This window comes from Spinacia oleracea, chromosome 2, assembly GCF_020520425.1.
Source record: "Spinacia oleracea cultivar Varoflay chromosome 2, BTI_SOV_V1, whole genome shotgun sequence".
Classification (NCBI taxonomy): Eukaryota; Viridiplantae; Streptophyta; class Magnoliopsida; order Caryophyllales; family Amaranthaceae; genus Spinacia; species Spinacia oleracea.
In genome coordinates this window covers 100,105,279-100,133,071 of record NC_079488.1, presented here as the reverse complement: position 1 = coordinate 100,133,071, position 27,793 = coordinate 100,105,279, and the positions used below count along the sequence as shown (strand labels likewise).

Genomic DNA, 27,793 nt, shown 5'->3' with positions numbered 1-27,793 from the left:
AACATCTTTGTTAATCATTTTACCCAAGGTAATCTATGAATTTTTAGTTTGCCAAGATATTGCCATGCTTAATGCTTTAATCATTTCTTTTTTTCTGCGCCAAAATTTGCAAGAAATTACACCTTAAAAAACTCTAAAATACCACAGGGGTATATCTGTCATATGAATCTACTGTTTCTGGGAAAAAAAAGAATATCCTCACCTGGCAATAAAAAAACGTCATAAAAATATTAATTTTGGGTGCTCATATTTTTATTTTGACAGCAGAAATTCTCTTCATTGTTGAAAAAGCCTGCTATTTTCATTCACAATTCAAGCACACTTGCGGAGGAGAGAGAAAGTGAGCAAGTGATTGATCATTTGACAATCACTCTGAATTACTATTGAACTCTGATTGAAATCCCATCTCTAATTCCTTGAAATTTTCACCCCTTTCCCCAATTTTTATTGCGCTGAAGAAGAAAAAAACTAGGGTTTCGTTGCTTTCAGGAGGGTTCTGAATTAGGGTTTTTCATGAATTTTCAATTCAGCTTGGTTATTGGTGAATTATGAGACCTGATTGTAGCGATTTCTGGGTTTTTGGATTAAAAGTTTCGTTCATTTTATGAGAATCTTGCACCCTCAATAGTTTTGAGAGGGTTTGCAACTTGCTGTATTCATCAATGGCGAGTACAGGGGAGCCTGACCGAAAACGACGCCATTTGAGCTCTATTTCCCCTACTGCAGCTGCTGCCATGGCCAAGAAGCCGCCTGTCACGCCACTCTCGGAGGACAAGAAGGTTTTGGTTTTTGCTAAATTTCTTTTTGCATGATTATTTTGGATTGGTTTTTTCTGTTTCTGGTGCTATATGTGCTGTTTATTCTAGTAATTGTGTTTGATTTGGTTAATTTGATGTTAAGGTGACCTGGTTAAACTTGATGCTTTTCGCGGTTTATGCATCTCTAGTTGATATATTTACGTGTTTTTCTCTTTGAAGTTGATAATGTGGGCGTTGCCTGATTTGTTTGTGCTAATGCCACATTTTCGTACAAGGACATTTTCAGTGGGAATGGTAGGTAGTTATCAGTCGAATTTTGAAGACTTAGCAATTATTACCTACCGAGGAGGTTGTCGAAGTGAGACAGATTCGGCTCCACTATTTTAATTTTAATTTCAACTTCAATTTAGATAGATGTGTAAACTCCTAATGAAAATCGATGAAGATATGGAAATGTTTGCTTGTTTCCTTTTGGTCTATAGAGATGGCGCCAAAGTAAGCGGATTTGATCTTAGGTCATGGATACCGCCCCCAAGACTTTATTAATTTAGTCAATTGACATCCATACAGATTGTTGCTAGCAAAACTGGATTATCCTGATTATGTAATAAATTTTCAAAATGACGCCCAACTGCCGTTACGTTTGCATTAATTAAAAATATCTTTAAAAACCCAACAGGCATATGACAATTGGTAGTTGTTTTCAGGCATACTTTGGGGATGATATATTGGCTTGGCGGCGGTTAGGGTTTATCTGTGAGCATTTTAACATTCCAAAAGCTTATACATTTCATAGGTAGGCGGCGTAGGCCAAGATTGTGATGGCTGACTGGCTTCGTGGAGATTCTATGAATTGTGAGCAATTTAGTGGTTGGGATTTGATTTGTTTGTAGAGATCGCCTACTCAATTGACCTAGCTTCCCATGTGTGCATCTGTCTAATGTATGTGTAATCTTTATTTGTGATATGCTTATCTAGATTGGATTTGTAGATATTTCATTAGTTATAAGTCTAACTGGGTTATGACTTACAAGATGATCTTTTTTGCCAGGTTGCAAGAAAAATGTGCAAAATTTACTGCTTGGTTTTCTATTTTCGATTTTCTTGTTATATGGTTCATTTTTAGACTGTCAATTTTTAAAACTTTGCAAGCAGCAGAGTCAATACTGGGTGGTTTTATGGGGCTGTTCCATTAGTTTTTGAATTATTTTGATTAAATCAATGCTTGTCATGTGTGCTTGACCTTCCCAGACCAAGCCAGTGGTGAAATAAACTGTAGTCATCTTTTGGATATGTATATGTATTTAGAGAAGCATATCGTATGAGCTACAATTCTAGCAATTGTTATCTTCTTTTCTTGAGTATTTTTTCATGGTGGTGGTGGTGCTAGTTGTTGGTCATAGTTTTTGAAATCAATGAGGAAATTTTCTAATTTTCTTTCACGTGGTGGTATGAAATTATATTGTATAATTTGATAGAGGTTCCACTCCCACATAGTGTTTTTATGTGAGTGAAAAAAGTTAAAATTGTTTCGAGATTGTTGAAGATTTATGGCAAAATTGACCACGTTTTCATTCTCGTTTACCCCTTTTGTTCAATTTAAATTTTTTCTTTCCTAAGAAGGCTGTGAACTTATTTTATCCCCGTATTGCACTTATTGAAACTTTTGTTAAAGATTTATTGCACTTATTTTCCCCCGTATTGCAACAATGTGCATGGTTGGTAGATGAAGTGTGACTATCTGTATGTTGCCCGATTGCATCTTTGACATGAATGAGTGCTTCTGGTTTCAGCTTATGGCTGAGATCAATTGGTTGTAGGATCGATCCTTTTTGCATTTTTCTTTTATGCTCTCTTTTCCTGGTGTGATATGTCTGTTGTTTGATGGGTTTCACTTTCAGGGAAGCATTGCAGAATTGGGCCTGAAGGAATAGTATATTTGTTGTGATGGAACTAGATCGTCTTATAGTGATGACTGTAATACTCGGTTGGTTAATATACACTTCTTTTATGTTGTAGCTTGACACTGCTGTACTTCAGTTCCAAAATCAGAAGCTCTCTCAAAAGCTTGAGGTACAGAAGATAGAAATTATGTCCCTTGAGAATAAATTGGCACAACGTAAAGAGAGGCAACAAACATATGATAAAGTGTTGGCGGTGGTCGATAAAGGCTGGAATAAGGTAAACTTAGGTTTTGCTTTCATCATTCCTTTAATTGTTTATCAGCATCTTTCAAGTTATCATGCTTAAGGTTCGTCTTTAATAGGTGTTGCATTCCCAAGGTTTATATGTCTATAGTTTTAGCTTCTGACTGTCGTTCAAATGTTACGTACTTTTTTGTCTAAATATTATAGCTTCTCGATGACTTGGAGGCCCGATCTGTTGACAAAAAAGGCATGGTTAGCAGTGGAGGAAATGTTCATCATTTAGGTATCGTGGAGGGTAAGCAGTTCTTATATGAAAATTTCTCTTTTGTTTTCAAGTAGCAACCCACCGTTTTCATTTAAGCTTTCTGTTTATACAAAACTTGAGGGAATTATTATGGAGGACTGGATAGTTTTTTTTTATCACCTATGCTTAAAACGGGTTCTAGAGCTGGCATCATGTAGGAACTATGAATTTTCTTTCCATACACTTAGATTGGTTATTGAAGTATATTAGAGGATTGGATTTCGGCATTTTAGGAATTTGGCTGGTTGGCTATTAATTCTTGAAATGGGTGTCAAATGGGATATCATTTGGGACTAGGAATTTTATGTCCAAACTTTCAGATAGGTTATTGTAGGTTAGAAGTAGACCTTCCCTGGTAGTTGTCTTGCTGTTTTTGTGAAGAAAAAGAATCTTGTATAAGCCCTTTGTTTTTCTCTGTTCTCTGGTAACCTTAAAACGGAACATTTTCTTGCTTGCCTGATTTTTAAGATAAAAGAATAGGAAGACTCTGAAATTGAAGATACAGTCTCTTTACTCTTTAGCACCTTGTAATTTTTGGCGAGAAGTTTAACTGCTTATATGGGCTACTAGCCTACTATGTTTTTAGTGGCCTGTGCTTACATGTTGTATTCATTCATGCTGCAGTGAAATTCTTTGCCGGCTTTTTTTTTAACTTGATTTTAAAGACATATATTTTTCAGGCCTTGTAATTCTGGAGGCTGTTATGTTTTCCTTGCTGTACCGATCGTTTAGGTGCATGTGACTAGGTTGTAAGCTAGATAACCAAAATTTCAATTGTTAATCATCTATTAAGTAGTGTTTTCTTTTGTCTTTGACTTATAGTTGTTTGTAAGCTTTGCATGCTTCCTTCTTTTTAGTGTCAGTTAACTCACATCTTAACTATACATGGAGAAAGGAGAATTAAACAAGATTAGCATTAATTGTTCCTTTAGATTAGGGTTTTATAGTGCAGAAGGACATAGTATTTGTGCTTGGACTGAGGTCAAGTATTTATAACTGTTGCTAATTAGTATTTTCATTGATTGTTGATAGATGGTTCTTCCTCCTCTGCTGATGATGTATTTTTGAAGCGACTTAAAACAGGCTCACCTGAACCATGCTTAGCTACTAATTCCCTTGATCAGATGATAGAGGATGGGGATAAAGCTTGTGAAAAATCCAGAAATATTCTGCATAATATAGTGACTGTTGTAGATGACTTGTGGCGTATGAAAGATGGATTATATGCCGCCGTATTGACAGCACTTCCAGAGGATGGTAAGCACTGTTTTCTCCGCTTTAAATGTGTAATTATTTATTGGGAAATCCTCTTACCAAGGATATCTTCATTCTTCTTATTTTCTTTTTATGCTCCATTTGTTTTTGGGTGTTTAAGATTCAGGCAGACGGCAACCGTCCAATGACATGTTAGCAAAAGTTAAGAACTTGCGATCAGCTCTTAACGATCTTCATCTGAAACATAAATCACTTGCAAGTGAACTGCGTAAGCATGAGGATGGTGATTTTAAGAACAAAGCTGAACTGAGTTCTTTTCGAGGTAACTTTGACCGTCTCTAACATCTGTCCTGTTTATTAAATTAGAGTTAACGTACTCTTCACTGGCACACAGGTGTGTTAAGCCATACCTGTGTTGCCATATATGTGACATTTTTTTGTGGTTATAAATGCTATGCTCGCTGAAACATTGTAGAACTATCCATGTCGGTTACTTGTAAGTTGTAACCTGTCTTACTTGGACTTGTTATCTGTGTCAGACACGAGTATGTGTCCAAGTGTCAAACCCTACAATTCAATGCAATTCTTGATTTTTGGTCCAAATGAAGTGTCAATTGTCCGTTCTTATGTTAGATGGCCGGGGATAACACAGGTTCTTGAGGTGAAAATTTAAATGAAGATCCGCATAACAAGCTTCTATATTTCCAACTAGTGCAATATTTCTGCAGAGAATGGGTAACGTAGGTTCAAAGAATTGTAGTTGGATTCTAATTTGATGCCACATTATTTACTTGACGACTTGACGTTGATTTGTTGATCATCTTTGGTCCTCAGTAAGTCATGATTTTGTCCTTTTGCTGTCTAAAGGATATAATGATCAGTGAAGTTATAGCAGTTCACTCGATGTTCTTCCATTTTCTATCAAATATCAGCTTCCTTATGATGAATCCGTTCCCGCTTCCCTTATTGTTGTAGGAAAATTTTCTTTTATGTCCAATCTTCCTCGATATTTACAAGAAATTTAGTTTTGTATTCTCTATGTTGTCCTTTGTTTATGGGGGGGGGGGGGGGAGGCGATGGAGTTTGTCCCATATATAGCACAGAAATCCTGTATGTTTAGTATTTGTTGGTTTTGTAATATGCATGTGTCCTTGTGCAGGGGATCTGGAGAGTGTCATCAAAGAGTTGGAAGAAAGTAACCATGAGTTGGCAGCTATTAAAGCAGAGAAAGACGCAACAAAGGGGGCATTTTTCCCGGTCTTGAACATGGCAAACAAACATATTTCTAATGATAGGACAGCAGACAAACAAAAAGAAGATCTGCAAGATATGGAATCAACGTTGAAGGAGTCAATGGTATAGAACTGGATTTCAGGTGTTTTCTGGATTAGACTAAGCTCAGTTGATAAAGTTGTAAATATTTTTGCAGGCTCTGTCATCTTCCCGACTACAAGAACTTAAGCATTTGCATGAGGAAAGGATAGAAATTTTAAAGAAGCTTTCCAATTTGCAGGTTAGGTGGCATCATGAGAAACATAGCAAATGCTTTCTTTCCTGGAGAACTTTATACTTATCACTGCTCCGGAATCCAGAAGTAGCAAATTACTAATTCCATGGTGCTTGATGACAGGGAACATTAAAAAATGTGAAGTCTATATCATGTGCAAGAGCCTTTAAGTTAGTGAAGGAAGAACTTGAGAAGTCTAAAGCTGATGTTATCCAGTATCAAGCTTTATTTGAAAAACTTCAGGTTGTAACTGTTTGCTAATTTTGTATGTGCATGCATCTGGTTAATTTCTGGAGTAATTTTCTTGTGTTGCTGATTATTCTGGAATTTCCAGGCCGAGAAAGACAAGGTTGCATGGAAAGAAAAAGAAGTAGTTGTAAGAACTGAATTAGGTGATGTTTTTCGAAGGTCTTTGACCACAGTTGGTTCTAGAATTGATGACCTTGAATCGGAGATACAAAGGCAAAATGATGAAAGAAAGCGGATAGAAGCCAAGCTGGAAGAAGCTTCTAGAGAACCAGGTACAGAATAATTAAAATTTCTAGAAATATTCGGAATAATTAGTTGCATATGGTCTTGAAATGCTCTGTTTGTTCAGGAAGGAAAGAAATAATTTCAAACTTTAAGGAGTTTGTTTCTTCATTTCCTGAGGACATGAGCTCTATGCAAAGTAAGCTGCGCAAGTACAAGGAAACAGCGGCGAATGTCCATGCTCTGCGTGCTGAAGTCCAATCCCTCTCCAATGTTCTTGCCAGGAAGGTAAATCAACTGCTTACAGTTGCTTACTTATTTATGTGTGAGTTGTTGTAGACTGATGTGTAATTTAATTTATAGGCCAAAGATTTGGAGACATTATCCCGTAGGTCAGCTGATCAAGATGCTGATGTGCAGAAATTACAAGCTGTGGTATGTTGTGCTGTGATTTTTTAAAGTATCGTTGTGGAATTCTAAATGTAAAGCATGATGAGATTTTAGATTTATTTTTCTTAAAAAAGATGCTTGACCAGACATGATTTCTGGAGAGATATGTGCCTTTGATTGTGCTGCTTTGGTCAAGAAATGTTTCAACAAATTTGCCACTGTGTGTCAATCAATGAGTTGACTGGTGTCAGTTGGGAGATTATCACCATGAGATGTGCTCATATGATTATGCACCAGATTCATGTCTTTCTGATTTAGAAGATTGTTGGAATGGAATATGCTGCTGTAGCTTTTGCTAGTGATCATGTTGGCATTTCATAGATTTGTTAGTTTTTTCGATGTTTGTTCACATGCAAAGGAAGTGAGAAAAATGTAAGAGAGGAAGTGAAAGTAGGTTTGTTGCCTTTGCGAACTATCAGTCGAAATAGCGGAGCTTAGAGCTTCTGTTAAATGAAAATGAATGATGTAACTCAAAAATGTTTCTTTTGGGAAGGAGGACATAGGGTTAGTTGTCTTAATTCTCGGGTTACATAATAGGGGAGAGCGTAGTTACACAACAAGAGTCCTAAATTCCTAATTTTCGATGTTTGGATTAAAGCAAGTCTAAGAGGAATGGATTTTATTGGAAGATTAGATGGTGCCCATGGTGGAGCTTAAAGGGTATTAATTGTTAAGGTTTGGTTAGATAGAGTGGTCAAAAAACTGAAAGGTGGACCCTAACTCTACTTGGTAAAAGATGAAGGAGTAGCAAAGTAGGTATTTGGAAAATCTAACGGAAAACTATTTGTGCTGTAGAACCAAAGGCACGACATGGTAGAATGAGGCTGTAAAAGTAGCAATTAAATAAAATGGAATGTTATTTTGCCTTGGAATTTGGAGAGTTAGAGATGAAGAAATTATTGTCAAATATATAGACATTAAAAGTAAGGCGAAAGAAGCTTCTCAAGATTCTAAGTCAGAGGTGTACAATGATAAATACACAAACTAGACTCGAGGGATGGTGAATAGGAGATCTGTAGGATTGATAGAAGGAGACTAGTGATGACCAAGGACCTTTTGTTGAAGAACACGAACTTAATGATTTTGTTCTGAATGACGAGAGTAAGGAGAGATGGAGGGATTACTTTGATGAGTTGTTTAACGGGAGTCAAGTGGGTGTTACAAGAGACACTTGTCTATCTTAGTTTTAAAAAGCGCGCCCAAGGTGCTAGGCGTCCACTCTCAACAATCTTCACATCGAACTCCATAAGGCGCCAACAGGTGCACGACTTAAGCCGCCTTAGCCAAGGCGCACGCCTCAGCCACCTTTTGATAATATGCAAGAGAAAGTGAAAAGATAGGTTAAAAGCGTGAAAAGGTCATTTTGTTATCAAATTAATACTTACCCTTTCTATAAGAAGCAAATTCGAGCAAAACTTCTCGATTAATTGCATGAATTTACTTCATCTTATCCCAAATTGAATTTCGTAATTATAAAATACCTAATTCGCGGATGAGAAGCAACTGGAAATTAGGGGTTATTGCCCTTGTTGGTATGCCAAAGGTTTCCGGCGAAGCTTTTTTGGCCGGCACCAGATCCTCCGGTTTTCTTCTTTGGTCATCCATTTTGAGGCAAGTTTCTCTTTGGTCTGTGTTTCTTGTTTGTGTTCTTTCTTCGATCTTTCTTTACTTCTCTCTCTCTCTTGCTTCTGTCACCTTTTCATGTTCAATTTTTTCTCCACTTTTTCTTCACGTGGGTAGTACTCCCTCTTTTGTCTTTACCTGCTACAACTGTACAAGCTAAAGTGAAGAATGGATATTTAAAATATTTGCTTAGTAATTTACCTTTTCTCTTATTTTGTTTAAAGGCTTTTATTTTACTGTATTTGAAAGCATTATAGCTTTTTTAACTACTTAACATATTTGGACACTGTCATTTAACTTAGATGTATTCCCTAAAAAATTAATATTGTATTTAAGCTTGAATGGAAATCAAATACCAGAAGATTTTTTTTTTTTTGCCTCGTATCCAAAAGGCGCACACCTTCGCCTTGCGCCTACGCTCTAAGGACTTCCTGCACCGTGTGCCTTTTAAAACTAAGCTCTCTGTTGAGGACGGGGAAGTCAACCAGGATTATGTGAGGAGGATTCATAAAAAGGAGGTAGAAAACATTTAAGATAATGATAACAAGTAGTTGGGTTGGATGATGGTCCTATTGAGGTTTGGAGACGCCCGGTGTATGTTAGTGTGATTGGTTAACATATCTATTTGACTAGATTTGGAGGACAAATAGGATATACCAAGAATGGAGAAACACTTCCATACCTATTTATAAAAACAAAGGAGATTCGCTCTAGTTATCAAGGGATAAAGCTGATGTGCTAGTGTTTCTAATAATTAGTTTGGGTTTATGGCAGGCGATCTACCATAGAAGCATGGTGTTAAAACTCGCTCGAGTTAACTCGGTTTTTGAGGCCGGTGATACGATATTATCCCGGTTTGTATGAGCCGGTAAACAAGAAAGGAGAGAGAAGGTGGACAAAGGAATTCATTTAATTATGTCACGTGTAGGCTTTAGGGTAGGTGGTGAGTGGGCCGACACGGGGCTCCCTTTTTTTTTAATTAAATACTCACGTGTAGGGCTTAGGGAAGGGGCTTCTTGTCACTTATCATTGGACCTTTTAAAATATAAGTGATTATTTTCAATGAGCCCAAAATGTGGGATAGCATTGATATTTTTGTATGAAACAATTTATAAGATTCTTTAAATAATTCCCAACTCCCAACTGATTCAATTTAAAAATTCATATAAAATAAAATTTCAAATTCTTACCGAGACAACCGCGTCAAGGTCCATGACTAACGCATCATTTCCGTTAAAGAGACACCGCGACATATCTCGCTGCACGAATGATTTCACATTTTCAATCTATGCATAAAAGTCGTTTATCTTGCGAGACATGGGGTAAAAATGAGTTAATGGAATGTCATTTTAGGATTGGGAAGGGGAGGAGCAAGGATGTTGTAACATTAGATTGAAAAGAGTTTATCGTTTGTGAATGTCTTAAGCACCTTCGATCAAATTTTGCCGAATGTAACTCATAGAATTAAGTGTGGGTGACTCAAATGGAGAGAAAATGTGTGATCGGTGTGCCTTTAAGGTTAAAAGGAAGAATGAATACTATAGGACAACAAATAGATCGACATTATTGTACGGGTCAGAATGTTGGACATCGAGGAAGGAGCATCTTTAGAAAATGGGTGTAGCAGAGATGCTATGTTGAGTTGGATGTGTGGGATAAAATTAGGAATATAGATGTTCGAAGGAAAGTTGGAGTTGCATTTATTAAGGAGAAGATACGGATAATCGGCTACGTCAGTATGGGGAATGGCATGTGAGAATGTAGACCCGAGAGTACCCCTGGAAGATGGATGGTTGGGATAATGGCGAATTCAAAATATGCCGTGTATGTAGGTGTATTACATGTGTATTTTAAAAGTCATAAGTCACTTTGTTTTTTGAGGAGACTGGGATTTTACAAGACATTTATCATATATGTTGACGGTTCCTTTTCTCAAGGATATTTTTAGTTTCATATTACTTTATGCTGTTTATTGAGATTTTTCTTGTATGTTTTTGTAATTTTTATCCTATTTTATTGTACATATATTCCCAATCCTGCAAGTCTGCAATGTCCCATCAATTATCAGATGGTTTCCCCTTGTCCAATTTTCCAGGACCCTGCGTGAATTGTGAGATCCTGGGGGTTGTCACTATCATAGAGGATCCTCATCCTTTCTGAATGATAATTTTGACCCTCACTTAAAATATGCTATTATATTGTATTATTATGCTTATTAGGTGATGGTTGGAGAGAAGAAGTACTGAGCTTCCTCATAACAAATCTTGCAGGTTCAGGATCTGAAAGAAAGTGATATGGAATTAAAACTTATTGTAGAGATGTACAGACGTGAATCTGCCTTAACAAGGTTGGAAGGAATCAAAATCTCGTAATTATCTTGATGCCTTTTCTCAATTAATAGTGTAATTGCAGTCTTTGTGAAATTTGATGTTTCTGTTTGTCAATAGCCTGTGTTGATTAGTTGATTTCATGTAAAAGCTTTTTTTTTTTTTTTTTTTTTTCCCCCTGTATCTGTGTTCGCTTAATAGTGTAAGCGAGACTTATCAGCACATCAAACATACTGGTTACAATTCCTGTGTCAAAGAATGCATGTGTTGCTTCCTTAGTTCTTACTTCTTAGTTGTGTCTTATCTATTAAAAAAAACTTATTCTAAGAAAGTTTTTAATTAGTAACAGTTTCTTAATAGAGTTAACTTTTAACTTTTTGCACTTGTTTGTCGTGAAGTAACATTTTATTAATGTTTTTAATCCCGGGCCTAAATAAAAGCAGAAAAAAATCTCCCTGGTGTAATCATGGTAAGATTTTGTACATCCCACCTGCCGCAGGAGTAGAGGTAGTGAGCTTATGGTGCGAGATGATTGGTGGTGTGTACAGAATTAGTAAAGTCCATTAACGTGGGGTCGTGGGTATAGAGAGAACTGTAATTAAGCAGATAAGACAAAATTTGAAAAAAATTAATTGAAATTCCTTACCCATTGCCCTCCTAAAAGAAGGGAAGAGGAAGGGAAAGGAAATTAAAGTTTGATTTTGGAAATCAAAGGTAAGGTAGGGAGACTAAAGCACCCAGCTACGCAATAGGAGGAGTTAAATTTCAAAGGAAGGAGTCCGCTGGAATTAGAAAGTTAACAATCAAAGTGATTGTATTTTCAAATTCTTTCATTGGCGTGAAAACACAGGGTGCAAGGGGTTTGTAACTGGAACTTTCTTGAGATAGATACCCTAGTTAGGCTTTTAGCCTTCATATTGTGTTTAGGGCAATAGGATGGATGCTTGGGTGATTAATATGTATTTGTACTGCTTTCTAAAGTAGCTCTACCCCCTGCCCCCTCTCTTTAATCAGTTTTTGGTGTGTTCCAGGGGAGGGGGTGTTTCACTTTTCCGGCCAACTTTACCTCCTTGTATCTTGGTTCTCGATTTGACATTAATGTTGTTATTTTGCGTTGAATCTTTTAGTTCACTATATTTTGGTTAAATGTAAATATAAGACGTTAACAATAGTTTGGACTTTGGAGTAGCATCAGCGCTTAAGATTGTTGCAAGCTTTGTATAACTGTATCCCATCCTTCACTGACGTATGTCACATATATTTTCCACAATCTTATGATATTTTTTTTTTTTATTTGATTGACATGATCTGCAGAAATTTCTTAGAGGCGAGGGATAGGGAGTACAAGGCATGGGCCCATGTGCATAACCTGAAGTCTTCTCTTGATGAACACAATATGGAAATACGTGTGAAAACAGCTATTGAAGCAGAGGCTTTATCCCAACAACGTCTAGCTGCCGCGGAAGCTGAAATTGCAGATCTGAGGGAGAAGTGTGAATCTTCTGAAAGGTAGTGTGGTTGATGTTTGTGCTGAAGGTCTTTTATTCTTCTTAACATTTTATTATTTCCCCCATAGCTCTCTACAAGTTTCCTTATACGTCGTGGTTATGATGTGAACTAGCATTGCAAATATATTATCATTTCTTGGTGGTTTCCTTAACATTTATCCTTTGTCATTAGCTAGGTAACAAGAAAACGGCTAGGGGGTTCTTTTTTAGTAAATGCAGACGAAATATTTCTGAAATTGGTTAACGAAGGGAAACTATTCCAAGTTGTAAAAGCCTTTTAGAAGCCTAAGAAAAGAAAAAAAGGGGTACTTTGTGGCTTAGATGATAAACATCAAACACCCAGATAAGTCACTCTCCGTCGTCAAATTCCCTTCAGATCTACTCGCCAGCTCCGTCTTCTCCTTAATGATGTTGCTGGAGCTTCTCGTCGCAGAGAAAGGTTGCGGACTTGTGGTGTTTCATGGTTCAGTTACTGTTCAGATGCACGTATGCTTTCTGTTTTATTCGTTTTCTGCTGTTTGTTTTATTGATTGTAATCCTGCTTGAAGTTCTTCTATATTTCTTTTTCTATTGGATCAAAACTTCTTCAGCTCTTCTTCAATTGGTTCGTTTTCTTCTTCAAGTTGCTCCGCTTCCTCAATTGGTTCCTCTTCCCCAATCATAAGCAGTTGATTTTCCTCATTATTCCATTTTCTTGCTCTTTCTCCACTATTTCTTGGTCATTGTCTACTGGTAGATTTATTTGGGGTCTTTCAACATCAATGGCTTGTTCAAAATGTGGTGAATTCTCCTTTTGTTCTCCCCTGATCTTCTGGCTTTATTTCTTCCTCTATTTCATCATGATCCGATCCTTCGTCATTGCTCAAAGGGTCTTCATTAGGTGGAGGTGCTGACCAGGCATGATATGAGCTTGGTTTGGAGGTATGTAGTTGGCATCTCCGAATAGTAAATAATCTTTTTCGGAATTAGCTAGATAGTAGCACTCGTGATTGTGTGACTAGTCATGTATTCCGAGGCCATTGGTGTGATAGTTTGGAGTGTGATTGGCAAATTATATGTCAGAGTACGTAGCCTTTATTTCTAATGAATGGCTCCTCATCAGGAAGCTAATGCCGAATGATGTATGCAAGCAAACAAACTTTACTACAACAAGGTCCATTTTAGTTGGGAAGTTTCTTAGACTTGAAGATGGTTGGTTTTGCAGGGTGTCCATTGGGGGAATGCCCTTCATCATCTGGTTCATACATCATAAAAATTTCAATGTGTCTGCAATAATAGAAGAAAAGAATAACTAAATGGATTAATTCAAGAAACTCACAAGTAAATCTAGAAAATTTACGAGTAAATTCAAGACTTTCACTCTATTTAACTGTAACATAATCTTGTAAAAAGTCCTTTCACTTAAATAAGTCCCGTAGACTTTCTCTTTCTAATTTTCCAAAAGGTTCCAAAATGAAATTAATGAAAAAGTGTTATGACAAAAGCATGCATTTAGCTTTGGACCTGTTACTGATGTTGCAAAGATTCTACGTATAGCTTCTTATACTTGGCCTGTACGATTATGTCTATTAAACATAAGAGAAGTCAAGTATTGTTAACAAGCTAACGTGACCCAAGCTATACCATAGCCTATAAAAAGGAAAAGGAACGTCACATGTTGATGCAAACAAACTATGTTCTAAAATGTGGGTAATCCAAACTTTCTTTATCTTTCTTTTCCGTGGTTCAAGAACAAGTGTGTGAAGCGTGAAAGAGTTTCATTTATAGGTAAAAAAGTTGGTGCTCTGTTAATTTGTTAACTTTCAATGTGATAGAAGGCAGTCAAGGCACCGTTAATCCCCCCCCCCCCCCCCCCCCCAACCCACCCCGCCCCACCCTGCCCCACCCCCAAAAAAGTGAAAAGGATGGCTTTCAAATCACCTTATACGGATTATTAAAAAGTTAAATAGGTGACCTTTTTTAGTGTCCCTATTCTTTTGATCTATTAAATTCTTCATATGGAGGTTCCTGATGTTCAGTTGTTAAGTCGATTATGATATTGTGCTTACACATTTCTATGGCATATTATTACTAGTTCTACTTTTCCTGCGAATAGTTATGGAAGTTTACTGGCATTTAGTATGGACTAAAATAAAATAGGAATGCCATTAGTTTATATCTTTATACCTTAGTTTAAAAAGGCGCACTAAGGCGCACAAGGGTCATGGAGCCTAGGCGCAAGGCGCAAGGCTCAGGCGCGTGCCTTTTGGATACAAGGCGCACATAATTTTCTAATAAACCTTAAAATTCGGTATAGGAAAAAAGTAACGCAATTTATACTCAAAACAACATATTTCTATTGAAGTGTCATATTTTCTTGCCATTTCATAAGCATTGCGTGATCCCCTCGATGGAGTGCCAGAATTAGAACCTTCCATGGCAATTACAAGCTGGAGATATGAAAATTAACTCATATTATGCTACTTCCACTACCCAAAAAGCTAAGGTTGTAGAGATATGACCGTTAATAGGTCACATGGGGTGTGTTCATATCATTAAAAAAGGAAAAAAAAATATAAATAAAAGATCCACGTCATCCTATTGCGCCTGAAGGCGCACAAGGCGCCGGTGAGGCGCACGAAGGCGCGCGCCTGGTTGACATTAGTGAGCCTGGAGAGCTCAAGGCGCCGAATGGCGCGCTTTTTTAAACTAAGCTTTATACTAATATATACCACTTCCCCCTTTGTCATCTTTTCCTGAGGTGAAATTATTCATTTACTTTAGATTAATTTGCGCGGAAGAGGGGTACTGCATGCATACTCGTTCTTTGTTGGGTGGAGGGGTTTTACATGATTGTTCACAAGGAAGATCCCCTTTTAGCTGTCAAGTCAATTAGCATTCGGGTGACAAATAATGGGCACAACTCATGTTTTAAGGATTTTTGGACAGTGAGTCAATGCCTTGGGAATTAGGCGGGCTGTTTCCCCTCCTTTGCCTTTGGTTCCGACCTTTAGTTTCTTTCAGGCTGAAAAGGTCCATTTGGAGTTGAAATGGTTAATCTGATCTTAAGCTTGGAGTTGAAGAAGGGAATCTAGACTTAACAAATATTGTTGCCAAATGTTCTGTTTTATTTAAAAACATTTTACATGTATAGTACTCTATATTGCTTTATATCACTTCTATATCTTATGATCCAGGGTTTCTTATTAATGTGTATATCCTTGTATTTCAGGGACAAGTCAAAGTTTTCTAATGCTTTAAAGTCTAAGCATGAAGAGAATGAAGCCTATTTGTCCGAGATCGAGGTAAAATCTTGTTTTAGTCCATTTTCAAAATCTATTCAGCTACTCAGTAACAAACATATAATATTTATCTGCTATGCCTTTCAGACTATTGGTCAGGCCTATGATGACATGCAAAACCAAAACCAGCACCTGCTGCAGCAAATTACTGAGAGAGACGACTATAACATCAAGGTGATTGGATCTATATACGCATTACTGTATTCACTGAATGCTTTTTTGGCTTATGTGGACAATTACCTTGGAGGAATTTTATGGAGACCCCTAACTGTCGTGTGATCTCGCTTGGTAAAATTGTTTTCTACTGACTTGGTAAAACTGTACAAATTAACCGTGGAGCTCTTCATAATTATGCATTTTTATATATCGCTAGGAGCAAGTGATATAAATCAGTAGGTTGGTGATACAATTTGGCTAGAGGTGGTGCGGAGATTTGTATGTGATTTGAGCAGGACTGTGTATGATCCTGGTTTCTTTGAAAATATTATTTTTCTGACGAACTTTTTTAATTAAGACCTTTTAATGCTGCTTGATTCATGGCACAGGACTTCTTAATATCTTGTGGAATACCATCTTATTTCAGTTACCTGTGTTAGAAAGATAATGTGAATTTTGCCTTGGTTTTCTTTTCTGTGTGAACAAATTGTGCAGTAACAACTTGGAAATCTTCATCCATTGCATCCGTTTAGTCATATTCAATTATATTTATGTTTTGGTCTTGGCTGGCCATTCGTGTTTCAGCTGGTACTGGAAGGTCGATGCAGTAAACAGACGCACGATCTTCTACTTACGGAGAAACAAAGTTTGCAGAAGCAAATCCAGCAATGTAGTGTTTCACAAGACTTTTTTGAAATGAAAGCTACAAGAATTGAGGATCAGGTAGGTTTAGTAGATCTGTGTATCACATCATCTTACTCTGAATATAAATGACAGGCTGTGCATGAATAGGTGAAAGGCTGCTCAGACCAGATCCATAGACATGCAGAAGATAGGTGTCAAAATTCAATTTCGTTGGAAAATATTCGAAGGAGGCTGTTGGACTCAAGAAAATCTTCCCAACATGCTAAAGAATCTTTGGATGGACTACAAAGTAAAGTTAAAGATGGTCGAGCGAACCTTTCTTGCTTGCAGATAGAGTTGGAGAAAGAAAGGTATTTTGAACAAAAAAAACTGTTTCTTGTTTGGCAACATAAATCAAGAGTCGCTCACTCTTTTTTGCCAGGTTTGAGAAGAAAAGGGTGGAAGAGGAATTGGAAGCAGTAAAGAGGAAAGCTGAACATCTTAAAGCGCAAAAAGAGGGTTCTGTTGTGGAAAAACTTCAGCAAGAGCTCCAAGAATACAAGGAAATACTCAAGTGTAGTGTTTGCCTTGATAGGCCCAAGGAGGTACTTGCCCCCCTGTTACCCGATCTATTAATTTTATAGAACTTACAAGTCAGTCAAGAGTCGATAATACTCCAACAACAACTTGTGTATGGTATCCAATCTGACACACTTTTTTGTAAATTGTTTTAGGTTGTCATCACAAAATGCTTTCATCTGTTATGCAATCCATGTGTTCAGAAAGTAATCGAGACCCGCCATCGCAAGTGTCCTGTGTGTGCCGCAAGCTTCGGGCCTAACGATGTAAAGCCAGTTTACATCTGATAAACCAGCAGTTAAACAGCCAGAGTGACATTTTAATGGGTTCTTTTTCTGTTGCAATCGACAATACATATGTCCGGAGATCCATCTGTAAATTCCCCCAAATTTGTTGCATGTAGTGTTTAGTTCAGCCAATTAGGTTCAAGGAGATGCTAAATTTTTTCCTCCACAGTGCATATCTTAGAAATGTAGACTTGTAGAGCTCTGTTTTTAGGTAATTTAATTTTTTTGTAGTTGACTGTATTAATGAATTTCAGTAGCTGACAGATCTTGGAGCTGCAGTGGGAACTTACTGTCAATTGCAGTCCAAATGAACCACATATAAGAAATGGAAGTTCCTTGGCAGATGTTTTGTTATTCTTTAGTTGATTGTAAGTTCTTGAGTTATTCTATCTCAGTTTCAGTTTCTCATTTGAGTTGAGAAAAACATTTTGGATCTAAACAGTTGAAGGAAACCTCAGTTTGTAACTGTAGTTAGAGGAAAAATAAAAATTGATGACAAATTAATTCATCTACAAAGAGATTTGTATCTAACAGATACAGAAAGATTTTAGTCAAATAAAAACTTTCTTTCAGCAAAGCTAACAGAAAAACAGGTTTCATAAGTATGATGTGATGTTAGAGAACTTTGTTCAATATGACCAGAAGTATTAGGTTTTTAATGAGTACAGAAATTTAGTTTGTTACTGTGAGCAGTGTGTCTTATGGTGATTGGTTTCGGCTTTTTTCTCCTCACCATAAACGAAGTTTTGGGGACACGGCAAAAAATTAAGAGAAAGTATACTCAAGTTTATCTTATAACTAAAGATTTGGGCAGGGTGATGCCGTATTAGTCAGGTTGTTGTATACTCCCTCCGTCCCGAATACTTGACCTGTTTTCCTTATCGGGTCATCCCTTAATACTTGACCTGTTTCTAAAAATGGAAATATTCTAACAATATTATATTATTTCTCACTCCACCCCTATTAACCCACCTACCCTCTACTTCATACAAAAAATAATTAAAAATTCAACCCCTACTCTCCCCCAACCCCACATCTTAACCCACCTCCCACTAACTACATTAAAATAATACCACACTATCAACTACTACCTATTAAATTAAATAAGTCAATTCAAGTCTCTTAAACTCTGTGTCGGTCAAACCGGATCGATTATTCCGAGACGGAGAGAGTATGTAATATGAATTGTTTTTCCCCGTAGTTTAGGTGTTATCATATTAAAGTAGAAAACGGATAAAAAGAAATAGAGAAAATATTGTATCACGTTTATGTACAATGTATGCGACGTTCCCCACAACAAGCTTGGTTTACATAGGATGACAATTGGCAACTTCTACGTAGTTCAATGGTTAAAATTATGGGAGTGGTAAAGCATATGCAAAACATGATCCTCCATGTACCCAAACCTCCGTGCACTTTAGCTCGTCATAATTTTCATTTTGACAAGAATTAAAGAGTGCCCTACATTGTAGAAGAGGTGAAGATAATGGGAGTGGGTGTGAGGATTTTCATCATCGTTTAATTAACATTTCATAAATCTTATACATAACTTGAAAGTCACTTAAATATAGATTAATATATTGACAAAGTGATCAGTTACGAACTTAAAAACCAACCTAAAATTACAAACTAAAAAAGCTACAAATGGATTAGTTACTTTAATTCTAATATGAAGACATGAAGTACAATAGTTTTATTTACGTGATTTGATCTCAGGTTTTGGATACCATCCTTGAAAATTTTACCAACTAAAACAATTGACATTCAAACAATATATTTCTGTTAACTTTTTTAGGATAATTTACTAGATAATCTAGAACCTATTAAGCTCTATGAAATCCAAATTTGAGTCCGATAAGATGTTAATCGGATGACGATGTTACTCCCTCAGTTCATGCATTTTTCTAAAGTGGTCGTATTTTATTAAGGGGTGCACTTTAAATTTTTGATATGCTTTCAAAATTTAATAATATACCTTTCTCCTTCTATAGTCTCTCATTATCTTATTTCTTCTTTATCTTTTGCATTCTTTAAATAATTTGATACCCAATTATCTTATATGGAGACATGGAGTACAATTCTTTTATTTTTCACTTCTATCTTATTTTAATAAAATCAACTCAACTCTCTTTAATTCTGTAATGGTTTAATAAAATACAGAATTATTTGGATAAAATATTGTTGGATAAAATATACGGTATATATTTGGATAAAATATTGTTCCAAAGAAAACATGTAACCAATTGAGGTTGACTGAGTGGTTAAGATCCTCTTGCTCCTTAACCAAGGTCTCGACTTCGAGTCTTAGGTATGGAAAAAATCTCAATTGGGAGGGATGGTGTCTATCGAGGTGGGTGGAGAGCTTTTCCGAGTTTATCTCCAAAATTAAAGCATGAGTAAATCAAGTGGCATTTAACGTAAATAAAAAAAGATTACCGTCTCCCCCCTTCTTCACCACCACCGGCCATCTTCCCCCTGCTCCCCCCTCGCAACCTCGGTCATCTCTCCTAAGTAATCACACCCGTCTTCTCTCCTCCCCTGCGCAACCTCCATCGTCTTTGTTGCTCACGGCCATCTTCCTCCTTCTCCCCTGCTCATCCACGAAGCCTTGATTATGGTGGTGCGGCGACTTCGCGGGTTTCTCTGCCGCCACGTACCTCCACTCCTCTGTCATCCCCTTCCTACTTCTCGAAGCTTCCGAAAATGTTGGTGATCGTGTCTGTACAAATATCGTCGACAACTTCGAGATCTTCATCTCCGCCTACCTTGAAGCACAAAAGCTTCTCGACTTCGACTTCGACTTCGACTTCGTCACCCCCCTTTGCCTCCCTCAATGTAGATTTTTGAATTAAATGCAGTCATTATACAGAAATATACAGTCAAATAAGCCTAATTGATAGTCATGTTACAAAAATATACAGCTAGAATCTTGGAGTATAATATACAGCCACTTTTGCATAAAATGACTTCACCTCTTTTTTTTCAAATATGCCCCTTAATTTACTTGTTCTTTTTAATCAGGCAAATTTGCCAAATACAACCTAATAAAGTTCTCTATTTGTCAATTACAACCTCAAATTTTTAATTTTGCCAATTAGAACCTTAAACTTGAATATCTATTTTAAATTACAACCCGAAACCATTTTCCGGCAAAAATCACCAGAAGATGATGTCATAATATTGTTAAAAAATATTACGGAGTACATAATATCTATAAAAAAATCTATTTTTTTGTTTTAATTCTTATTTATCGATTTAATTTTTTTATAGAAATTATGTAATTTTTTTTTATAATAACATCATGACATCATCTTCCAGTGATTTTTGCCGGAAAATTACATCGAGTTGTAATTTAAAATAGATGTATAAGTTTAAGGTTGTAATTGACAAAATTAAAAATTTAAGGTTGTAATTGGCAAATAAAAAACTTTATTAGGTTGTGTTTGGCTAATTTTCCTTTTAATCAAGGAGATAAATTCGTAATTTCTCACGGATAAACGTCTCGGGTTCGGGTCTTGAATGTGGACAAAACCTCAAATGACTTGGAACTCCTCGCAGTGGAACCAAAACAGTCCATTCTAATCAGCTTCCTTCCCAGCTTTCCATCGGAAATCATCACACAAGTCCCAATTTGAGAGGAACATATAAGAAGATTGAGCGCAAAGGATTCCGGGCAAATTCAAACTTTCCCGGCGACGATCGGAAACTCGTCAGATCTCTCAAAAACCGAATTCATAAACGGAGAAACCATCAAAGAATCACTCCCTCTTAGGTAAATGGTTATGTTATTTTGTTCAATTGCTTCAGCTAGGGTTTCCGATTAATTGATAGTCGTTGAAGTTTACGACTTGATTATAAAATTTATACATAGAATGTGGATTGACATTATCAAACTCTCATGTCATTAATCTAGTAGTACTTCTTCTGGAGATACAATTGCATTTTCTTAACTTTAGAGGAATACTAATCAGTACTTACGGTCGGTTTTTGCTCGCTGAAATCGGTTTTTGAACTGTTTAATGTTGATGATGAGGAATGATTCGGGCATGATTAGGGTATATTGCGAATGCAATTGAAGTAGTCGGATTTTTTAATGTCGAATCTGCTTCAAGGCCTTCATCTTGGGTCTGTTTTTATCATTGAACCAATGCCACTGACGCTATAGGATTATATTTTTTGATATTTACTACTCCCTCCGTCCCATAATTATCTTCCTATTTGACCAAAAACACGGATTTTAATAAAAGTGGAATATAGTACATGAAAAAGTAGAATAAAGTACAAATGATGATTGAGTTGTATGAAAAAGTGGAATAAAGTACATGTGAAAGAGAATATAGTACATGGAAAAAGTGGAATATAGTACATGGGTAGGGTTTTCAATTCAATTTTAATTAATATAGTACATAAAAAAGTGGGGACCTTAGTAGCCAAAATTAGAAACAGAAAGATAATTTTGGGACGCTCGTTTAGGAAAACAGGAAGATAATTTTTGGACGGAGGGAGTAGTATTTAGTATGCTTGAGAGTTAAGTTGTTGAATTGCGGAACCTTAGTTTGATCCTATCAGTATTTTTGACGATTTGGGTCTGTTTGGGTGATGGTCTTCTCTATTTTCTGCTTAAAGTGCATATTTTTAGAAATAAAAAAGAGCAATTATGGGTTAACAATAACGTTGGAAGGGACACATTTAGGCTGATGCAACTGAGTTATACTCACGTGGTCATTGTTTTGGGTGCATGAACTGCAGTTTGGTTCGATGGTGATGACAATGTTGGGAGATATTGCAGGAAAAGTTTCTCTATTTCGACGCTCTTATGCTTTTAGCACTTACAATTTAGAAGGAAAAAAAAACAGATGTTTAAATTAAAAAATACTGGCATTCCTTCTCTTCTGCATTACACTTTAAGATGCACCATTCTTGTTCTTTAGATGAAAACTTGCTTTCATAAATTCTTCACCTGTTGGAGTCTTTATAGTCAAGAAACGTGAAGCAATATAGCAAATGATAAAGGTGGATTACCAGAGAATTGTATTGGACCATGCTTAAACACCTAGTTGTTTTCAGGATAAAAAAAAAACTTGTTCCTTGGCTTTGCTAGAGTTCTGCCTTAGTGTTGTAAGAGACAAAGAGACGTATGGTTGGGCCAAGGAGTGTTGCATACTTGCATGCCCATGTATTTGACTAGTTTCTTTCGTTAGCATTTTCTAGGCAGGTTTCATTATTGTCTTCATGTTTGGTAGTGCAAATTCTCATTTAAGGTTAAACTTGATTTTATCTTGATTTGAACGGTCCTGTTGTGCCTAGGGGACAATCAATTCATTAGGGCATTGCTTTTAGTGTGTCTTGAACGCTAATTTTGTACCATTGATCAGTACCTATTGTTAAATAAAACCTTCAACGTCACCTGGCATGACTTGGTAGTGATTGAGTGAGGTTCCTTTTCATAAGGGTGTTTTGGGAATATGTGTTTTAGAATTGAGGTGGGACTCTGGCTCAGGATTGAAGTACACAGCTAGAAAACGTACTACAATCCCCACCTTCTCATTTGGGATTTAACGATTAGGGGCCCCTCGTTTTACGTGTATATGCTGTCATTATTTTGTCAGTGTTTATGCTAATAGATTATGGCAGTTGATATTCATTATCTGTTTATTTCTTGTGTTTCTTTCACAGGCAATGGCAACATCAGCTCAAGTAGTGAATAAATTTTTTATTGCCTCGGTGTTGATGTGGGTATTTCCAATTGCTATCATATATGGCTTTCAGAAAAATTTGTTTCCTGGTAAGCCACCTGAAATTTCTTGAATGTTTGCAAATGTCACTGAATCTTTTCTGGAGCATTAGAACTGGCTAGTTATGCGTTATAATACCTACTCAGTATTCAGTAGTTCCTTGCATTGGTGTTAGACTATTAGCATTATGATATCAGAAATTCCCTTTTCTGATTGTGCTTTATGATGCTTCACATAGAGTTGCATGCAGTTAGGGTGAATCAACTGATGAATACTCCACTTTCTTAATTAAAGGCTTAGAGCTCTCTTGATGAACCTCCTTTTCCCTTTAGTTTGAGTTAATAATTATCTGTTCGTGATTCTCGTGAACAACATTAACTTTGCAAGCAGGAGCCACAGCCACAGAGTCGGTTGCTTGTGTCTGAAGTGAGATTCTAGTACCATTTATCTGGGTTTGTTGAAATTTGGAAATATCCTTTTCTGGGTTAACATTGTGCTCAATTCAGGGACTAGTCCCTGCCAAATTCTGGGACTAATCAAACGCACAGGATCATTTGGAGCACCTTGGTTATTTTTCAATATTTTTGAAACTTAGTGCCAAAATTCAGTGAGAATAACCATGACTTTGGAGATATTCGAGAATGGTTTACCATGAAATTCATGGTATTTTGTCTTGTGAGTATGACTGAGTTCCTGGGCATGACAACAGGCAGGTGAGTTAATTGCATTGGATAGCTGGATTGCAGCTCAGTAGCTCACTGTTATGGTGCTTGAACACATCTTCAAGGGATATGAAATGGCCGTGGTTCCTGAAGCTTTGATTTGGTTAAGACATGGACACTTTGGCTTGGGGTGCCGGCTTACTTATTAGTGTGCCTAGACATTATATTACATCAGCATTTTGAAGTGTGTTGTAGAAGTGTTCAATTGCCAAGAAAAAAAGAATCTGAAAGGAAGTCTGTAGGTTCTAATACTGATGTCCCATTAGCTTTGCAGCATGGAAGAAGGAAGTTCTTGGAATCATTGACATTATTGTGGAGCCCTAAGATCTACTAGCCATAAGCCTCAAGTCTTGGACCCGTCGGGTACTTTTTAAAGCCAAGTTTTTCTTAGGTACTTTCAAGAGCCTTAACTCTTGGACCCTAATATCATCATGTGTAAGCAAGGGATTGCTGGTTCAACTTCAAGCTCGGATGAGTCATGCTTTATAGTTTTGTGCTACAAAAAAAAAGAAATGCTTACGTATTGGGAGTACTGATCTGTAAAGCTGAATATGTTATTATGTACGAACTTAATCTCTGTGCTAGATTTTGGGAGTTCCTAGGTCATTTTCGTACCAACAGACCTGGAGTCCTGGGCATCCAGGAGCCTTGAGAGTGTTCTGCTTGTTTCTGGAAACAGCACATGTTGAGTTCTACAAGTATAAATTTTCAATTTTCAAGAATAATTTAATTATTGGTTTCAGTGATTAGTCTCAGTAACCATAGGACCCTCAAGGGCCATGAGTCACGGCTTTGCCTCATATCTGAGAGCCTTGTCATATCTGAGTTATAGGACCTTATGGCTAGGGATATTAGCCTCAGTTAACACCTGGACTCTCAAGAGGCAGCAGTACTATCCTTGAAACTGTAGCAGTGTGTAATAAGAAAATTTAGATTTGACCCAGTGGCTCTGACCTGTAACCTGTACGCTCATTTTCTTCATCGTTTCCTTTTCTTCTTTTCTTCAGGCCTCTAGGTGGAAGGGCCACAGCTTGTCATGGACCGTGGCCCGTGGGGTGCTTGTATGTATTCTTAGAAGCTGCAGACTCTAGCATAAAAAGCCTTCAGTTTTTTATATTTATGGATGATCTAGGAACACGAAAGTGGTTAATTTTAGCTCATATTCTGGGACTCCAGGGTCACCCACAATGTGCCCCTTCTAAGAATTTTCCAGTGATGGGTTTTATTACAAGTTAATGTAAAGTACTCTAGTTGCTTGCCCTTCCTGAACTCTCTCCTTCCTAGATGATTGTTCGTCGTCTTGTGAATCGGAGTCTTCTTCCACAAAGTGGAGAATTTTGGCGTATAACCAAATGGATTGGGAGACGCGTATTAGCTTGAAAGTTTTATGTGCTTTCGGTAGTAGGATTTGATGTAAATTAGTTGCTTACAGTGTCTTTCTTTTGAACATATTTTGTCGTTTTTGTATGCTTAACAAAATAAGGCAATCCTACCCACTGCTCCATATGTTGCCCCTTTTTACCTGTTTCTGCTGTTTGAATGCAAAATTATTTGTTGTTCTTTTTTCTTTTACTTTTCCAGAGTATGTTCACTACAATCTGTTTGTCATTTTAATACTCCTCCTAATCCAAGATATGGAGTAAATTTGGTTTAGAATAATGGACATGTGGTAATAATTCTTTTTCTTTTTACTTTTACTAGTATAATGTGCAGTTTTGTTGCTTTTACTTTTCTTTAGTTTTATTGGTATGCTTTATTTGATGTAGGTTTACTGTTTTCTCTTCTCTTCTCCTGTAAAGTTGGTTTGTAATTAATTTGAAGTTGTGCTTTTGTTTATATGTATCAGGTTTAGCGAACCTCTCTTCCTATTATCAGACACTGTTGGTTGGATTTCTAGCTGTTATATCAGTTAACGTGGTAATTGCGTTTTACATATACATGGCGATGAAAGAGCCTTCAGACAAGCATGAGCCAGATCCAACATTTGTTGCCAAGGCTAAAGCTAGTTTAAACCAAACCAAATCTGAGAGTGGTGCAAAAGAGGAATAGAATTCGAAGGAACAGTCACTAATGCATATTCCCCAGTTGCCAACTGGTAAAGTTGGGAGAACTGAAAAATAGGGGCTGAAATAAATTTACAGGCTGTCAGGTGATCACACTATCATTGAGGTAAACATGCGATCACAATTTTAACATACTATCACTCATGGAAAGTGATTGTTTTGTAAGATATGATGATAGATTCATGTATTTTCGGGTTTTAAGAAATACGAATTGTTCCCCATTATCCTGTATGAATATGTATCGCGGGCAGCTTACCCTAGCTCCCTGTGTGTATGAAAACAACATATTAATGGTGAAGTTATATCACCTGGGTTTTTTTTTCATTGTGTAACGTCTCAATATTAACTTAACTTTTTCACCCAATATTCTGATTAAGCCGTTGCTAAAAATGATGAATGCATTTTGCGTAAAAGTAGTTGTATTTTGCTATCCCTGTTCTTAGGTAGCTCTTGAACTATCTGCTGTATAGCTGCGTTCCATGGAATGCGCCTGAGTGAGCATGAAATAATCACACAATTGTATTTCTTCTAGTTAGTATAAGGAAACTGTCCTTCAATTATGGTCATTTTGGTGTATAAATAAATAATGAAAGTGTCTCCAAAAACAGGAGCAAAACATAATCAATCCCTGAAACAACAACTGAAAACTCATGGTCTGCTTCCACACATTCACCCATGTGTTAACAATCATACTAGAAATCAGAAAATACTCCGTAGAAAAGACTACTCCAAATAAACTGTCTCACACAATTGAAATCACGGTAGCATATACTATATTGATATATAACATCAAACAATTATATTACCGAAAATGACAATAACACATTATTATCTATCATGTGCAATCACTTTACAATATTTTGGCTTAATTGGGTCACTTGCCATATTCATATTTTTATTTTTTTATTTTTATTTTATTTTATTTGTGAGACAATAATCATCATTGGATTCCTTATTTTCCCATATTAATTTAGAGAAATTTGAGTCCTTCGAAAGTGGTAAAACCACTAAAAATGTTTGAAATGGCATCTAAAAATGAAATGGCTAATAATAATCACTCTGGTATTTTGTCCCTTTCCTTTTTGGGTTACCCTCTTATCTAAGGTTCTATTGGAGGGAGCATCTTAATCTCTTTTCCACTACTCCTCTCTCATTTTCACTTTGTGAGCACATGTTTTTCTTTTTCTCTTTTTCTTTGCTCTTTTGTTTATAAACAAATAATTTTTTCTACAAAATATGACTTTTGGGGATTCCACTTTTATCCATAGTGTATGTACTATGTAGGGTTATTAAGAAAATGTGGAGAATGTTGTTTTTTTCTTTTAGAGTAGGGTTGTATGAATGTATGATGGATCATTACTTCATTAAGGATCTTTTTAGCATTTTGCACTAGATTTCATATCCTAAAAGTTACTAACATGATGAGTTGTACGTAGATTCTTCTTATTTTCAATCATGATTATATATTTATTAAGTAACTATATTTACGTTTTTGTGTTGGTCTCCACTGGCCTGACTCTCAAATGGAAAGAAGATCATGTTGAGGACTTGAGGATTGGCACTCATGACATCATGGTTTGAAGGTAGTTATAGTACGTCTTATAGATCGAACCCTATTGTACCAAGTCATCAAGTCATGCTATATGGCCGTATATCATATTAGTATATTACTGTGTAATTTTTTGCTATTTAAAAGTTGTCTACTTGCATTTCTACATGGTATATGTAGGTGTCAAAAGCTGACCCGACCCGAAAACATCACCTGGTTCGAACTCTAACCGAACTGGTTTGACCCGAAAAATTCAGGACCCATACTCGATCTTTAACCGATTGGACTCTACCCGACATCCGTTTCACCCGATCTGAACTCTACCCGTAACCAGTTTGATCCGACTCGAACTTCACCTGTCACCGCTTGGATTCCACCCAAACTCCACCCGACACCGGTTTGACCCGACCATAACTTCACCGGACACCGATTTTACCCGATAAATATCTGATTTGACCCGATTTGGTTTGACCCGAATTGTTATCTA

At 36.7% G+C, this 27,793-nt stretch overlaps 2 protein-coding genes across 3 annotated transcripts; both read left to right on the top strand.

The window, feature by feature from the left end:
* Positions 1-229: 229 nt before the first annotated feature.
* LOC110800339 (E3 ubiquitin-protein ligase BRE1-like 1) lies at positions 230-17,598 on the top strand. 2 transcript variants are annotated; one of them, XM_022005652.2, is made up of 19 exons: positions 230-779; positions 2,778-2,939; positions 3,113-3,200; positions 4,242-4,466; positions 4,585-4,746; positions 5,584-5,780; positions 5,854-5,937; positions 6,055-6,174; positions 6,266-6,452; positions 6,530-6,690; positions 6,766-6,837; positions 10,746-10,822; positions 12,117-12,311; positions 15,522-15,594; positions 15,679-15,765; positions 16,333-16,470; positions 16,540-16,742; positions 16,814-16,976; positions 17,106-17,598. In XM_022005652.2, exons 1-19 carry the CDS (start codon positions 663-665, stop codon positions 17,235-17,237), a joined length of 2,643 nt encoding a protein of 880 aa, XP_021861344.1. In that variant the 5' UTR covers positions 230-662; the 3' UTR covers positions 17,238-17,598. The 2 variants fall into 2 exon arrangements, with proteins under 2 accessions (XP_021861344.1, XP_021861343.1); XM_022005651.2 differs by having other exon boundaries at positions 250-779; positions 10,746-10,843.
* Positions 17,599-20,763: 3,165 nt separating this feature from the next.
* Positions 20,764-26,081, top strand: LOC110800337 (uncharacterized). The gene is made up of 3 exons (XM_022005649.2): positions 20,764-21,009; positions 22,914-23,022; positions 25,541-26,081. The coding sequence occupies exons 2-3, from the start codon at positions 22,917-22,919 to the stop codon at positions 25,741-25,743; spliced, it is 309 nt and encodes a 102-aa protein (XP_021861341.1). The 5' UTR covers positions 20,764-21,009; positions 22,914-22,916; the 3' UTR covers positions 25,744-26,081.
* Positions 26,082-27,793: the final 1,712 nt, after the last annotated feature.